The sequence below is a fragment of the Strix aluco genome, chromosome W (genome assembly GCF_031877795.1).
Source record: "Strix aluco isolate bStrAlu1 chromosome W, bStrAlu1.hap1, whole genome shotgun sequence".
Classification (NCBI taxonomy): Eukaryota; Metazoa; Chordata; class Aves; order Strigiformes; family Strigidae; genus Strix; species Strix aluco.
Genome location: NC_133970.1, coordinates 17763659 through 17779826, shown reverse-complemented (window position 1 = coordinate 17779826; position 16168 = coordinate 17763659). Strand labels below are relative to the sequence as shown.

General features: G+C 48.3%; 1 protein-coding gene across 2 annotated transcripts in view; it reads left to right on the top strand.

Moving 5' to 3' along the window:
- Positions 1-2876: 2876 nt before the first annotated feature.
- The window catches only part of LOC141917859 (E3 ubiquitin-protein ligase KCMF1), an 80667-nt gene continuing 67375 nt past the window's right edge, over positions 2877-16168 (top strand). Inside the window, exon 1 of one of the 2 annotated variants that reach the window (XM_074811470.1) lies at positions 2877-3196. In XM_074811470.1, coding sequence (XP_074667571.1) covers positions 3181-3196 — 16 coding nt within the window. In that variant the 5' untranslated portion in view covers positions 2877-3180. The remainder of the gene's footprint in view (positions 3197-16168) is intronic. The other variant, XM_074811469.1, reaches the window with a different exon arrangement.

Genomic DNA, 16168 nt, shown 5'->3' with positions numbered 1-16168 from the left:
TGAGCAGTGCTTGAGGCCTTTTCTGTTTCTCACCCCACCCCACCAGTGTATAGGCTGGGGGTGCACAAGAAGTTGGGAGGGGACACAGCTGGGACAGCTGACCCCAACTGACCAAAGGGATATTCCAGACCATATGGCATCATGCTCAGCAATAAAACTAGGGGGGAAGTTGGCGGCAGGGGGGTGCCGCTCAGGGACTGGCTTGGCATCAGTTGGTTGGTGGTGAGCAATTGTTTTCACTTGCATCACTTGTCTTTCTTGGGTTTTATTTCTCTCTCTCTTTGTTATTTTCCTTTTCATTAAAATTTATTATAATTTTATTTCAATTATTAAACTGTTTTTATCTCAACCCACGAGTTTTCTCATTTTTACCCTTCCAATTATCTCCCCCCATCTCGCTGGGGGGGAGTGAGTGAGCAGCTGTGTGGTGCTTAGTTGCTGGCTGGGGTTAAACCATGACAACCATGCAGTATTACTGGGGCAGCCTTTGAGCTTTGTGCTGTGCTGCAAGACACAGGCAACACTGTCCACTAAAATGGAAACCCAGAACAAAATGCAAACTTCAAAAGAACGTGTGCATGGTGATGTAGTGATCCTAACCAGAAGACAATTGTACATCGAGGAGTTAGTGATCAACACAACAACTAACCTAAGTAAGCCCAGGCCTTCATTGTGCTGCACATATCCATTAGCCACAGGATAAACTTAGCCAGCTTATTGTAACAGAGGAGCCTGCAGGCAGCTCCCACCTGGTACCAGTGATTACACCCCCTGCATTTCCTTGCCTTGATCTAAAAGTAAAGCAGTGAGTTCTCACGTAAACATCCTTTCTGTTTGACAGTAGAAATGAACAGAGTTGTTTTCTTGTAAGAAAACCCTATAAGAGTTTAAGTGACCAAAATGGGGTAACCCTTTCTACAGACAGGGTCTGCATGGTGTGCTGCACCCTGATCAGAGGCCCATTCAATGCTGCACAACTCAGGGTTCCCAGTGTCTGAAGGGACATAACATTATCTATACTATCCTCTCTTTTATAGTGTTAGCTCTAATAAATAGCATTTTAAATGATACATTACAGAGCCTAAGTGCCTTTCTTACCGAGATCATCATGAACCAGCGCCTCCTGGTGCAAAACACCTCCTCCCTCTCTACTCCCGAATCCCTATTCCCCCAACCCCCTCCTTCTTTCCACCTCCCCACACTCGCCCCCCTTACCCCCAAGCCACTTCTCCTTTCCTCCTCCCCTCTTCCCCTTCCCTTCAACCCCACACCCCTGTGCCCCCTACCCTCTTACCTACTCTCCCTCCTTCCCCCCTCCCCATACCTCCCTCTCGCTTCCTGTCCCCCTCCCCATTTTCCCCATCTCCCTCTTCCTCTTACCCCTCCCCCCTTCCCTGCTCCTCTCCCTACCCCCTCCTTCCTTCCCCTGTACTACCCTTCCTCCCATCTCCCTCTCCCCTCCTATGATAGGTGTTTTACAATTTCTTCTCTAGACTAACGTCTTTTTGCAACAGACAAAAAGGAAAAAGGGAAAAAAATGCAGGAAAACTAAATAAATTTTTGCAAGTCACAAACTTTTTGGTTTTTCATCATTCTTTATAAGGTTTTGCCTCCCCCCTTTCCAACTATGTGGCTCTCACTTCTCGGGACACGTCTGCCACAGTAATCAGGTATGCTGCTGCTATCTTAAATCTCTTATGGGAAAGCTCCTACAGCAGCCAGGAGCTGTACAAGGTTTGGAGCTCCCCCTCCCCATTCTGAAACAGACACCCCGATCCTTTGGAGCCTAACACTAGTAAGAGGCAGAATGAAAAAAAAAAAAAAAATCACGGAAAAGTATGGGAATATCCCACTAAAATGGCTTAGTTCGCTTATGACAAATCAGTATGTTACTGTAGCCACAAGGTTGCCCTCTCTTCACCTCTCAGCACTTCACAGCCTAAGCAGAAACACAGAATTATCATGACCAGGTAAAACTCACGTGTGTGGAATATGGCACCTGTTGCAGACAGGCTGGCATTTACCTTTCTCGACTGATTAAGAAGTTATCTGAGCACCCTCAGCATTGCAGGAGTCAGATAGCTAGGACAGGGCAGGAAGTATTAGGGTATGTGTCAGATTCATCACTGCTTGCTACACCTCCCCGAATATAGAGAGGGTTTTGCAAGCCACAGTGGAAAGGAGAGGGAATGGGAAGTACCATGAACCACCTCGCTGAACTTGTCTCCTTCCTCAAGGCTGCTGTCGAGTTGCTGCCGTTCCTTGCTCTCTGGCGCCCTTACTAGGGGACGAGGGAGGAGATAGATCTCCGTGCACATGCAAAGGCGCAGCCACACCGCTACAGCGGTGTTCTACAACAGGGGCGAGTGGGGGGACTCTTCTCCCTGCCTCCCGCGGCACGCGGGACAGTTATGGGAGGTCGAAATGGTGGAGGAGGCTGTATCTCTGGCGAATGCCTGAAGGCAGCAGTCTTTCCTAGTTTGGAGGAAAAAGTGGGAGCCCCAACCAGTACGTGTAAGCTACGCTCAACCCTGCGGCTTTCCCAGCATTGGGTGGTACCGATCCTCCTTTCCATTGGCTATGTATTTCCTCTTCCTTCCTGTTTGCAGTAGCAGCGGCTATTGGACAGAGAAGGAATGAAAGAAAAAAAGAGAGAAAGAATTAAAAAAACCCCACAAAACAGGTGGAGAAGGAAAGAAACTGTGAGACCTTGGTCTTAGGACGGGAAAGAGCTGAGGTGTGCAAGAAGGAGTCAGTGTTCTTGCAGTAACAATAGAAGAGAGAACAGAGGTGGAGACTCAGGAAAAGAGGGGTGTAGATTAAAGCGGCGGAAGAGGAAGAGGGGCCTAAGATTCACTGTATCGCGGCGCCTAGGAAGTCACTGCTGGTGGATCCGCCCCTCTAAGGGAGGGAGGGAGAGAGAGTGTGAGTGAGGCAGGCAGGCAGGCCGGCCGGCTGGCTGGCTGGCTGGCCGGGGCCGTTAGAACAGATACCTCTTCAGATACCTCTTTGCTTCACCCCCCCCCCCCCCCCCCCCCCCATTTCTTTTGCCTTTTTGTTGCTTGTTCGCTTCGCGCTTGGGGGTTAGTGCGTAAGACGGGAGGGACGTAGGCTAAAGCAACGCCTGAGCAGCCCAGCGGGAGCCTAGGGACAGGCCTGGGCTACAGCCTCAAAACTAGGATGTCCCGACATGAAGGTAAGAGACCCAAGGCCGCGCGGGGGTGCGTGGGGGGGGGGGGGGGGGGGCGGGGAAGAGATGTCCTTGAGCCTTGTACGGCGTTAGGGCCTCTCATGCCGCCGTGTGAGGTGGGTCAACATGGCGGCGCCGTCGCTGAGAGCAGGGCCTGTGGAGTCGGTCGCGGAAAGTGGTCATGGTGGGAGGAGGAAGGCGGTGGCCAGGCCTCACTTTGCACTATCGCGGGAGGGGAGGTGGTGGCCGTGTCTGTTATGGATAGGCCCTGAGTCTCTTTTCTGTCGCCACTAAGCACGCATACCGGGCCTGTGTTCGCTCAGGAAGGGCCTGCTGCAGCTTGAAGTGGGCCTGGTCTCTGTCACCCCTCACTAGCCTGCGACTCGGGACTTGCCTCACCCTGGACAAGGAGTGTGTCCGAGGCAGATAATAGAGGGGAGGAGACAGGAGAGCTGTTCATTTTCACTCCCCTTCACTGTTTGAAGGGTGGGCCTGGAGGAATCTGTTTTGGGGGAAAGGAGGAAAGCGTAAGGAGAGGGGAAGGTGTGTGTTAGGGTGGCTTGCTGATGCGTCCCGGGAGTTGTGAATGGCGCGATATGAAGGGAGAAGGGGTGCAGAAGAGGAAGGGGAGGCAGGCTTGGCATGATATGCTCCCTGTGAGGGGAAGTACCCCCAGGTTTTTTAGGGTAGGGAGGAAGAGGAGAAGGGACTGTAGGGTACAAGGCATGGGGAGAGTAGTGCTTGAAGGGAGGTATTTCAAGGAGGTCTGGCATGCAGGGGAGGTGGATTAGGGTGTGGTCTGCTTTGGTATAATGAAGATGTGGGGGGTTGCACGGTAGGTGTAGAAGGAACTCATGTACATAATTGGCTGTGGCATTGGGAGAAAGAGTTTATGCAGTCTTCACGGCCTTGTTCAGGTGTAGTTTGTATTTTGGTAGCTTTGGCAGGTTCAGAAGTAATATATTCTCTTTTAGTTTTGTATTTTAAAAGAGGAAACATGCCAATGTACTACAGCTTTTGTAGAGAGGTCATCATACAATTATTTTGTGTGTTTGTCCTTGTCCCTCTGTATTTCTTTTACTATTTTTTTTCTGCTATGGGTAAGTGGATAGTTAAGGATTAATAAAAAAAATTGAGAAGAATTGAGAGAAAATGAAAGAAGGGCATTTATGTAGAGAGAAGTGGTGTGTGATATTTGTAAAGAAACTTGCTTGGTTTTCTACTTCTTCTTACCAGTAGTTGCACTAGTATAAAATATTCTGTAGAAGTTCTGCCTTGTATCTTGAAAGGATAATTTTTTTGCTCTGTTAGGAATTAAATTTAGCACCTCTCTCCATACATAATTTTGATTCTCCTAGAGCTGTGAAAATAATATTTTTAAAAGAAATTGAGATATCCTTATTTAATGTTTTGAAAGCAATGTGCTAGAAGGCCTCAGTAAAAAATCTCTCTCTGTCATTCTTATAAGCCCCCTTTAAGTACTGAAAGGCTGCAATAAGGTCTACCCCAACTCTCTCAGCCTTTCTTCAGAGGAGAGGTGTTTCAGCCCTCTGACTGTTCTTGTGGCCATCCTCTGGACCTGTGCTAACAGGCTCATGCCTGTCTTTTACTGGGGGCCCCAGAGCTGGATGCAGTACTCTAGGTGGGGTCTCACAAGAGCAGAGCAAAGGGGGAGAATCACTTCCCTCGACCTGCTGGCCATGCTTCTTTTCATGCAGCCCAGGATACAATTGGCTTTCTGGGCTGTAAGAACATGTTGCTGGCTCATGTGCAATTTTTTCATCCACCAGTATCCCCAAGTCCTTCTCTGCAGGGCTGCTCTCAATCCATTCATCCCCCAGTCTGTATTGATGCTAGGGATTTCCCTAACCTACGTGCAGGACCTTGCACTTGGCCTTGTTGAACTTCATGAGGTTCACATGAACCCACTCCTCAAACCTGTCAAGGTCCCTCTGGATGGCACATCCCTTCCCTCTAGGGAATCAACTGCACCACTCAGCTTGGTGTTGTCTGCAAACTTGCTGAGGGTGCACTCAGTCCCACTGTCTATGTCACTGATGATGATATTAAACAGTATTGGTTCCAGTATGGACCCTTGAGGGACACCACTCGTTACTGGTTTCTACTTGGATATTGAGCCATTGACATCTTATGTGTATCTTATGTTTTTAAAGAAGGTGCTAACTACTGGAGGTGTTATTTCATGTGAGTGTGAGCATTTCCTCACAGGCACCTGCTGATTTCAGATTGCTCATAAATGTACTGAGCAAAAATGACCCTTCTGAATGGCATTTGAGTGAAGCTCAATAGAAAACAAGACAGGGCTTATAGACTAGTTCTTTGAAATTTAAAGTTGGAGCTGTTTGCTCTTCAGTGTTTCAGCTGCTATATCTCTTTCCCTGAGATACTTCTATATTGTTGCCTCATGTTTTTTTCTGTGTTTTCAGTGTCCCCCTCCCTTTATTATCTAGGTTTTCTTCCTGAGCATCTGATTTTCTTTCTACTTCTAGTGGTCAATACATGTAAAAACATACTATGCTTGCAGCAAGAGAGCACTGGATCTTTCTTTTGAACTAACTTACAGCATTGTCTTTCCTCTTACCTTTCTATGCAGATCCAGAGATCACAATATTTTCATATCCTAGCTTCTACAGGCAGTTTTTACCATACTGCTATTTATTGTTTAGTTGTGAGTCTCAATCAAATCTATATTCTTTCCTGTTATTTATCAGAACTACTTGGTCTTATTTTGCCACCTAGCAGACTTAAAAGTCTGAAGTGCTGACTGTATCTCGGTTGTTATCCAATTCCTTTAGATATATACTGACTTAAAGATCAAGGGGAATCTTACCTAATCAATTGTGATTTTTCTGAATGTGACTCTGCATCATATAAAAGATATAATTGGCAGAGTATCTGTTTCTAGGTTTACTTAAAATCTCCGAACTCTCAAGCATTTTGTAAAGTTTTCTAATAGGTCACTGAAATCATAATTGTCCTGGCAAAGATTTGTCAAACTTGTTTTAATATAGTTGACACCCCCCCCGCCTGTTAAAATATTATTAAATAATATTATACTATTTTGTGCCTTTTCTTTTTGTAGTTGCACCTTGTGGTCTGAGTATATAATTAGGAATCACGAGACCTGGATTTTGATGCTTTCTTTGCTTGTGTCTCAATCTATGGAGTGAGATACATGTGTGTTGATGCAATGATTTATTAAATACAATGTTGCATCATATATTTGTTGTGGTTTAAACCCAACCAGCAGCCAAACACCACACAGCCGCTTGCTTGCCCTCCCTCCGCCCAGGGGATGAGAGAAATTGGAGGGGTAAAGGGAGACTCATGGGTTGAGATAAAAACTGTTTTATTTTATTTCAATTATTAAACTATAACAATAATAGAAAGTACAAACAGCTAATGCACACTGCAATTGCTCACTACCTGCTGACTGATACCCAGCTCGTTCCTGACTAGTGATCCTGAAATACCAAGATCCCACAGTCACAATCCTGGAAGTGAGAGAGAACCCCCTCCTTCCCAGCCACCCCTCCTTTATATCCTGAGCATGACGTTACATGATCTGGAATATTCCATTGGTTAATTTGGGTCCGGTGCTCTGGCAGTGCTCCCTCCCAGCTTCTTGTGTACTTGTGTGCTAGCAGGACGTGGGGAGTTGGAGAGTCCTTGATCTCTTAGCAACAACTGAAAACATCAGTGTATTATCAACATTCTTCTCATACCAAATCCCATACTGAATCCAAAGCACAGCACTATTCTAGCTACTAAGAAGGAAAATTAGCTCTATCTCAGCTGAAACCAGGACAATATTTCAACATAATAGTATAATAAAGTTTGTATTTTCAGAAAACTAGTTCAGCAAATAAAGGAAAACATCTCTGTAGCATAGAATCACTTAAATTTAGGAAAAAAGCTTTTTGTGCTTCAGGTTTAATGTTCTGATTTTTAAAACTTGATTTATATGTCTTGTTCAGTTAGTCAATTACTAAATTTGGGATCTTGTGCTAAGCCTTTTGAAAGGGGTTTATGTTGAGCATAAGACCACAGTGAATATTTCAAGGGAACTACTTTGGAGTCATTGTCCCCAAAGAAAAATAAGTGCTCTAAGTAATGGTTTTAATGCATTTTCGGTTTCTAGACATGCAGAAATAAATTAATTTTTAAATTGCATGTGATTCTTCTGATTTGTAGAAACAAAAGTGAATTCTTTCTTCTTGTCATGAAATTTACGAATATGATTTGGATTGTATGGCACTGTAATAGTGAGGCTGATAAACTTATATTTCTTATTTGTTCTCTACAGTATGTTGATTCATTGCTATCTTATGTTGACAGAATTATGAATTTGCTTTTTCTCAACTGTAGTCAGTGATGTCTCTTCTAGTTGCATTAGACTAAAACTGAAGCTGCATAATGTTTTTGTTGTGGATCACTTATTTTCAGAGGATGGGTTTTCACGCATACACTAATTAGAAAAGCATAGCATTTTCAATTAAGTGTTAATTTATAGTGAAAAACTGATTTATGAAACATTTCTCACCAAGAAGTGATGGGTGATGATAGTTTGAGGCCTCCTGTGGGGGATTGATGCACCCATCTGCCAGCCTGACTTGCAGTCTTGAGAGACTTGTTGCTTATCAGGGGCTTGGATTTGGGCAACTGCAGAAAGAGCAGAAACTCATCTGGCCCTTGGAATATTACCCCTTTTTGCTCATGCATGTGGGCACAAATGATATTGTTAGGGTGATCTTGAGTGTATCAAGAGTTTTTATAGAGCTGTGGGGAGCCCAGGAAATTGTCTAAGCATGCAGGGATGGAGTTAGGAAAGCCTGAGATCAGCTGCACTCATAACTAGAGAGGGATGTGGAGGATAGCAGGAAGGGTTACATTGGCAGCAAAAGGTCCAGTTTTATGCTCAGTGAACATGGAAAAGGCTGAGGTACTTGGGTACTAGATGACTCTTTGACTTGGTTTTCACTGGTAAGGTCTGCCTTCTGGCCTCTGTCCTGGTTTAACCAGGATAGGGTTAAGTTTCCCCAGCAGTGGTGGGAGCTCTAGCCGGGTTATTCAGATACCATGCGGACGTCACATCCTGGCAGGTCACATTTTCCTGGCGCAGGAGCGCGGTGCACTCGTGGTTTTGTACATCGTGCTTCAAACTGCTGTATTTGGTAGCTATTTTGCTCTGTTCATTGCTATCACTATTACTGTTATTGTTATTGTTGTTGTTTGTTGTGTTGCTATTGCATTGTTGTATTAAACCTTTCCTTATCTCAGTCTCAGGGCTTTGTATTTCACTCCCTTTGTGGGGGAGGGGCAGCGGCCGCGTGGTCTCAGACCCCAGCAGGGGCTAAACCACCACAACTTTGGCGCCCAACGTGAGGCTGGAGAAGACTGAAATAAGGACAAAAGGAGAAGTGTGTTACAGCAATCTGTTAGGTGTAATTTTTCTGTTTTTACTTGTATTGTTTGATAAGAAATGTTTGCAATGCTGGGCAATTTGCTTGCGTGGTGGGGCTGGATTAATCCTCATGTCCACTCTGTGCTCCTAGTAGTGGCATTTATTGTCGGTGGAAAATGTGTCAAGGGCTGTATTTTGCTCTACTGGTTACTGTCTGCTTATAATGGGCTCGTTTCGCTGCTTGTGGGGGTGCACTGCTACCTGTTTGCTGCCTGGTCTTTTGTTTGGGGTCTCACCCCCTCTATGGGTGAGCCAGGGGAGGAGATTCTCTCGGTTTTTGAGAGTTTCAGCTATCCCTGGAGCCTCCTGGCCACTGTGTTCGCGGCACAATGCTTTCTAAATGTCTGCCTGATCCTGTTTTGGGCCATGGGGTACTTCTCCAACAATAGCACCACCCGGAAACCTGCCCCGGGGGCAGATAGTTATAAATGACAAGGTGTGTGGGAAAAGATGGGCAAGTGCCTGAGTCAGTGGTCACCCCCAATGCTTTGGGATCTCACTGTCGAACAACTGCAGAGTCCTGATAAACTGGTGGAGTGTTTGGAAAAGGTGTGCTGCCAATCTGACAAATCCCGGGAGACACAAATCCTTGCGATGTGCTGGGGGCTTGCCCATGCCTACCGTGTCATCTTTAACACTGTTCACTGCCCCCAAGGGGGCGAAAGAGCTGCAGGGTCTGAAAGTGAGCCTGCTGGTACAGCAGCTGGGCCAGGGGGACAGGCAGCGCCAGTACCGGTCGCCTCCACCAGCACAGCAGCTGAGCCGGAGGGACAAGCAGTACCAATATCAGTCGCCCCGATATGGAAAACCAAATATACCAAAAAATCCCCTCGCAATGTACAGGGTGATAATGAACCAGGCCCATCACGAGAGCAGGAGGAAGAGCCGGAGGTAACCATCCGATCTCTATCCCTGAGTGAGTTGCGAGATATGCGGAAGGATTTCAGCCGCATTGCAGGCGAGCAAATTTGCACCTGGTTGCTCCGGTGCTGGGATACTGGATCTGCTGGTTTGGAATTGGAGGGGAGAGAGGCCAAGCAGGTGGGACCTTTAGCCAAGCAGGCTGGTATTGACAAGGCAATAGGGAAACAGGCTCAAACCCTCAGCCTTTGGAGGTGACTCCAGCTCGGTGTGAGGGAGAGGTACCCCTACAAGGATGATGCTCTATGTCGGTTAGGCAAGTGGACCGACATGGAGAAAGGCATCCAAAACCTCAGGGAAATGGCTGTCTTTGATATGATCTATGGTGATCTGAATGATGAGCAGTCACCAATGGATCCAGATCAGGCCCCTTGCACACAGCTGATGTGGCGGAAGTTCCTGCAAAGTGGACCAGAGGGACATTCCAAAGCATTAGCAGTAGCATCCTGGTGGCGAGACAATCAGACAGTGGATGAAGTGACTATGCAGCTCCGGCACTATGAGGGAAGTCTCCCTTCCTCCCAACATGCTTTGGTTTCAGCTGTAGAGGAACTGTCTCAGAGGCTCCAGAAAGTGGAACAGGACATGTCCTATGTTCCGCCTGCACGGGCCGATGTCTCAGCCATTAGAAGCAGGCGTTTCCCCACCCAAGAGAAGGGCAGTAGAAGGTACACACCATGGGGCACCCTGTGGTTCTTCCTCCGCGACAATGGGGAGAACATGAGGAGGTGGCATGGGCAGCCCACTTCCGCCCTAGCTGCACGAGTACAGCAACTGAAAGGGAAGACCACCATGAAAGGGGAGTCTTCCAAGAGAGATGCGGCTCCAGTGTCCAGTCAGAAATCCCCCAGACAGAATAGAATGGCCAGCAGTATGCTTGACCCTCTTGAGGGGACCAGGAAATCATTCCTGCAGGAGTCACTCTTAGATCAAGTGAGTGATGGTGAGCAGGATTAGAGGGGCCCTGCCTCCAGCCAGGTGGAGGAAAGGGATAATCGGATTTCCTGGAAGGTGTGGATCCGATGGCCTGGCACATCAGACCCACAAGAATATAAGGCCTTGGTAGACACTGGCGCACAGTGCACCCTGATGCCATCAAGCCACAGCGGGGTTGAATCCATCTGCATCTCCGGAGTGACAGGGGGGTCCCAACAGCTGACCCTATTAGAGGCTGAAGTAAGCTTAACTGGGAAGGACTGGCATAAGCACCCCATTGTGACTGGCCCAGATGCCCCGTGCATCCTAGGTATAGACTACCTCAGGAGAGGGTACTTTAAAGACCCAAAAGGGTACCGGTGGGCCTTTGGTATAGCTGCCCTGGAGGAGGTTGAGCAATTGTCCACTTTACCCGGCCTCTCAGAGGACCCCTTGGTGGTGGGGTCACTTAAGGTCGAAGAGCAGCGAGTGCCAATTGCCACCAAGACGGTGCACCGGCGGCAGTACCGTACTAACCGAGATTCCCTGGTCCCCATCCATCAGCTGATCCGTCGACTAGAAAGCCAGGAGGTGATCAGCAAGACTCACTCACCTTTCAACAGCCCTATATGGCCAGTGAGAAAACCTAATGGCGAATGGAGACTGACCGTGGACTACCGTGGCCTGAATGAAGTGACGCCAGCGATGAGTGCTGCAGTGCCGGACATGCTAGAGCTCCAGTATGAGCTGGAGTCGAAGGCAGCCAAGTGGTACGCCACGATTGACATCGCTAACGCATTTTTTTCCATCCCAATAGCACCAGAGTGCAGGCCACAGTTTGCATTCACTTGGAGGGGTATCCAGTACACCTGGAATCAATTGCCCCAGGGGTGGAAACACAGCTCCACCATTTGCCATAGACTGGTCCATACTGCACTGGAGAAAGGTGGGGCTCCAGAACACCTGCAGTTCATTGATGATATCATTGTATGGGGGGACACAGCTGAGGAAGTCTTTGAGAAAGGAAAGAAGATAATTGAAATCCTCCTGAAGGCTGGTTTTGCCATCAAGCAACAGAAAGTTAAGGGGCCTGGAAGGGAGATTCAGTTCCTAGGAATAAAATGGCAAGATGGGCGTCGCCACATCCCAATGGAGGTGATAAACAAGATAACAGCCATGGCCCCACCAACCACCAAAAAGGAGACTCAGTCTTTCCTGGGCGCTGTGGGGTTCTGGAGGATGCACATCCCAAACTACAGCCTGATTGTGAGCCCTCTCTACCACGTAACCCGCAAGAAGAACGATTTTAAATGGGGCCCAGAGCAACAACAAGCCTTTGAACAAATTAAGCAGGAGATTACCCAGGCAGTAGCTCTCGGGCCAGTCCGGACAGGGCAGGAGATTAAGAACGTGCTCTACACCGCAGCCGGGGAGAATGGCCCTTCCTGGAGCCTTTGGCAGAGAGCAGATGGGGAATCCCGAGGCCGACCTCTAGGCTTTTGGAGCCGGGGATACAAAGGCTCTGAAGCTAACTATACCCTGACTGAGAAGGAGATACTGGCAGCGTATGAAGGAATTCGAGCTGCCTCAGAAGTGGTCGGCACTGAGACACAGCTCCTCCTGGCACCCCGACTGCCGGTGCTGGGATGGATGTTCAAAGGAAAGGCTCCCTCCACACATCATGCAACAGATGCCACGTGGAGTAAATGGGTTGCGTTGATAACACAACGGGCTCGAATAGGGAACCGCGACCCCCCAGGATTAGTGGAAATGATCATAAACTGGCCAGAGAGCAAGGATGCTGGGATGTCACCAGAACAAGAGGTGAAATGTGCTGAGGAGGCCCCACCATATAACGAGCTGCTAGAGGAAGAAAAGCAATATGCCCTGTTCACTGATGGATCTTGTCACATTGTGGGAAAACATCGATGATGGAAGGCTGCGGTTTGGCATCCCACACGAGAAACCACTGAAGCTGTTGAGGGACAAGGTGAATTGAGCCAGTTCGCAGAGGTGAAAGCCATCCAATTGGCTTTGGAGATTGCTGAGCGAGAAAAGTGGCCGAGGCTCTATCTCTACACTGACTCGTGGGTGATGGCAAGTGCCCTGTGGATGTGGTTGCAGCAATGGAAACAGAACAACTGGCAACGCAAGGGCAGACCCATCTGGGCCGCTGAAGTATGGCAGGACATTGCAGCCCGGGTGGAGAACCTCGTTGTGAAGGTGCGCCATGTGGACGCCCATATACCCAAGAGTCGGGCCACTGATGAACATCAACACAACCAGCAGGCGGACCAGGCTGCTAAGATCGAGGTGGCTCAGGTGGACTTGGACTGGCAGCGTAAAGGTGACCTGTTCGTAGCCCGGTGGGCCCATGAGACCTCGGGCCACCAAGGCAGAGATGCAACATACAGGTGGGCTCGAGATCGAGGGGTGGACCTCACCATTGACACCATCGCAGAGATCATCCACGGATGTGAGACGTGTGCTGCAATCAAACAAGCCAAACGGGTGAAGCCCCAGCAGAATGAAGATCGATGGATGAAATATAAATATGGAGAGGCCTGGCAGATCGACTACATCACACTGCCACAGACCCGCCGAGGCAAGCGCCACGTGCTCACAATGGTGGAAGCAACCACTGGGTGGCTCGAAACTTATCCAGTGTCCCACGCCACCGCCCGAAACACCATCCTGGGCCTTGAAGAGCGAGTCCTGTGGCGACACGGCACCCCAGAGAGGATTGAGTCGGACAATGGGACTCACTTCCGAAATAACCTCATAGATGCCTGGGCAGAAGAACACGGCATCGAGTGCGTCTACCACATCCCCTACCACGCACCAGCCTCCGGGAAGATCGAGCGCTACAATGGACTGTTAAAAACTCCATTGAGAGCAATGGGGGGTGGAACCTTCAAACACTGGGACACACATCTGACAAAGGCCACTTGGTTAGTCAACACAAGAGGATCTGCCAATCGAGCTGGCCCGGCTCAGTCAAAACTTCCACGTGTTGTAGACGGGGATAAAGTCCCTGTGGTGCGCATGAGGGATCTGCTGGGAAAAATGGTCTGGGTTAGTCCTGCGCCGGGCAAAGGCAAACCCATCCACGGGATTGCTTTTGCTCGAGGACCTGGGTGCACCTGGTGGGTGATGCAGAAGGATGGAGAGGTCCGATGCGTGCCACAAGGGGACTTGATTGTGGGTGAAAACACACCGTGAGTTATACTGTGCTTTTGTTAATTTTTCTTTGTCAATGCTAATTGCTAAGTGGCAGCTGGATGTGACGCACATGGTATAGAATAAAGGGGTGGATTATGTCCTGGTTTAACCAGGATAGGGTTAAGTTTCCCCAGCAGTGGGGGGGGAGCTCTAGCCGGGTTATTCAGATACCATGCGGTGGTCACATCCTGGCAGGTCACATTTTTCCTGGCGCGGGAGCGCGGTGCACTTGTGGTTTTGTACATCGTGCTTCCCACTGCTGTATTTGGTAGCTATTTTGCTCTGTTCATTGCTATCACTATTACTGTTATTGTTATTGTTGTTGTTGGTTGTGTTGCTATTGCACTGTTGTATTAAACCTTTCCTTATTTCAGTCTTGGGGCTTTGTATTTCACTCCCTTTGTGGGGGAGGGGCAGCGGCCGCGTGGTCTCAGACCCCGGCAGGGGCTAAACCACCACACCTCTCAGGTCCCAGAGCCTAGTGACAGTCTGTGGGAGTGAAGTATTGCCCACAGTAGACAAAGATTAAGTTAGGGACCGCTTACGCCCATTGTAGATTCACAGGTCCATGGGACCAGATGGGATTCATCTGAGGGTGCTGAGGGAACTGGCTTATGTTGTTTTGAGCCCACTCTATTGTCTTTGAAAGGCCATGGTGATTGGGAGAGGTTCCTGATGACTCGGGGAGGAAAATACCAAACACTACTCCCATTTTCAAGAAGGAGGATCTGGGAAACTGCAGGCCAGTTAGCCTTGTCTCAGTCCTTGGAATAGTTAAGTAATGGATCATTCTGGAAGTCATGTCTGAGAACATAAAGTGCAAGAAGGTGACTGCAAGCAGCCAGCATGAGTTTACCAAGGGTAAATTGTACCTGATTGCCCTCTCTGCGATGACTGGCTATGTGGACAAGGGGGAAAACGGTGGATGTTGACTTTAGAAAGGCTTTTGACGTCGTCTCCATACCTCACAAATTTGGTGAAGTGGATGATAAGGTGGGTGAAAAATTAGCTGGATTGATGGACTTGGAGGGTTGTGATCAGCAGTGCAAAGTCCAACTGGTGGCCAATTACTAGTGGTATCTCTTAGAGATGGATATTGGAGCCAATACTGTTTAATGTCTATTAACAACTGAATAATGCAAATTTGTCCCTTCTCTGCAAGTTTGCAGATAAGACCAAATTGTGGGGATAAATCAATATGGCTGAGCTGTTATTCAGAGGGACCTCAGCAGGCTGGAGAAATGGGCTGGCAGGCACCTCATGCAGTTCAACAAGGACAAATGCCAAATCCTGCACCTGGGTAGGTATAACATCCCACACCAGTTCAGGCTGAGAACCAACTGGCTAGAAAGCAGCTTTGCAGAAAAGGACATGAGGGTCCTGGTGGACAAGTTGAATATGAGACAGCAGTGTGCCCTTGTAGTGAAGGCCAACCAAATACTGGGCTGTGTTAGCAAGAGTGTAATAGCAGGTTGAAGGAAGAGATTCTTTCTTTCTGTTCAGCACTTGGGACTCCAGGTGTAATCTCATGTGTCCAGTTCTGGGCTCTTCAGTACGAGACCAAAATGGACATGCAGTGCAGTTGACACACTTGAGGGATGGGATGCCATTCAGAGGGACCTGGACAAACTAGAGAAGTGAGTACACGTGAACCTCATGAGGTTCAACAAGGCCAAGTGCAAGGTCCTGCACCTGGGTCAGGGCAACCCCTGGTATCAATAGAAGCTGGGGCATGAAGGGATTGAGAGCAGCCCTGTGGAGAAGGACTTGGGGATAATGGTGGATGAACAGTTGAACGTGAGCCAGCAATGTATGCTTGCAGCCCAGAAAGTCAATCGTATTCTGGGCTGTATGAAAAGAAGCATGGCCAGCAGGTCGAGGGAAGTGACTCTCTACCTCTGCTCTTGTGAGACCCCACCTGGAGTACTGCATCCAGCTCTGGGGCCCCCAGCACAATAAAGACATGGACCTGTTAGAGTACGTCCAGAGGAGGCCACAAAAACGATCAGAGGGCTGGAACACCTCTCCTGTGAAGAAAGTCTGAGAGAGTTGGGTTTGTTCAGCCTGGAGAAGAGAAGGCTCTGGGGAGACCTTATAGTGGCCTTTCAGTACTTAAAGGGGGCTTGTAAGAAAGATAGAGAGAGACTTTTTACCAGGGCCTGTAGCAATAGGACAAGGGGGTAATGGTTTTAAACTAAAAGAGGATAGGTTTAGGTTGGACGTAAGGAAAACATTTTTTACAATGAGGGTGGTGAAACACTGGAACAGGTTTCCCAGATAAGTTGTAGATGCCCCATCCCTGGAAACATTCAAAGTCAGGTTGGATGGGTCTTTGAGCAACCTGATCTAGTTGAGGATGTCTCTGCCCATGGCAGGGGGGGTTGGATTAGATGGCCTTTAATGGTCCCTTCCAACCCAAGCCATTCTATGATTCT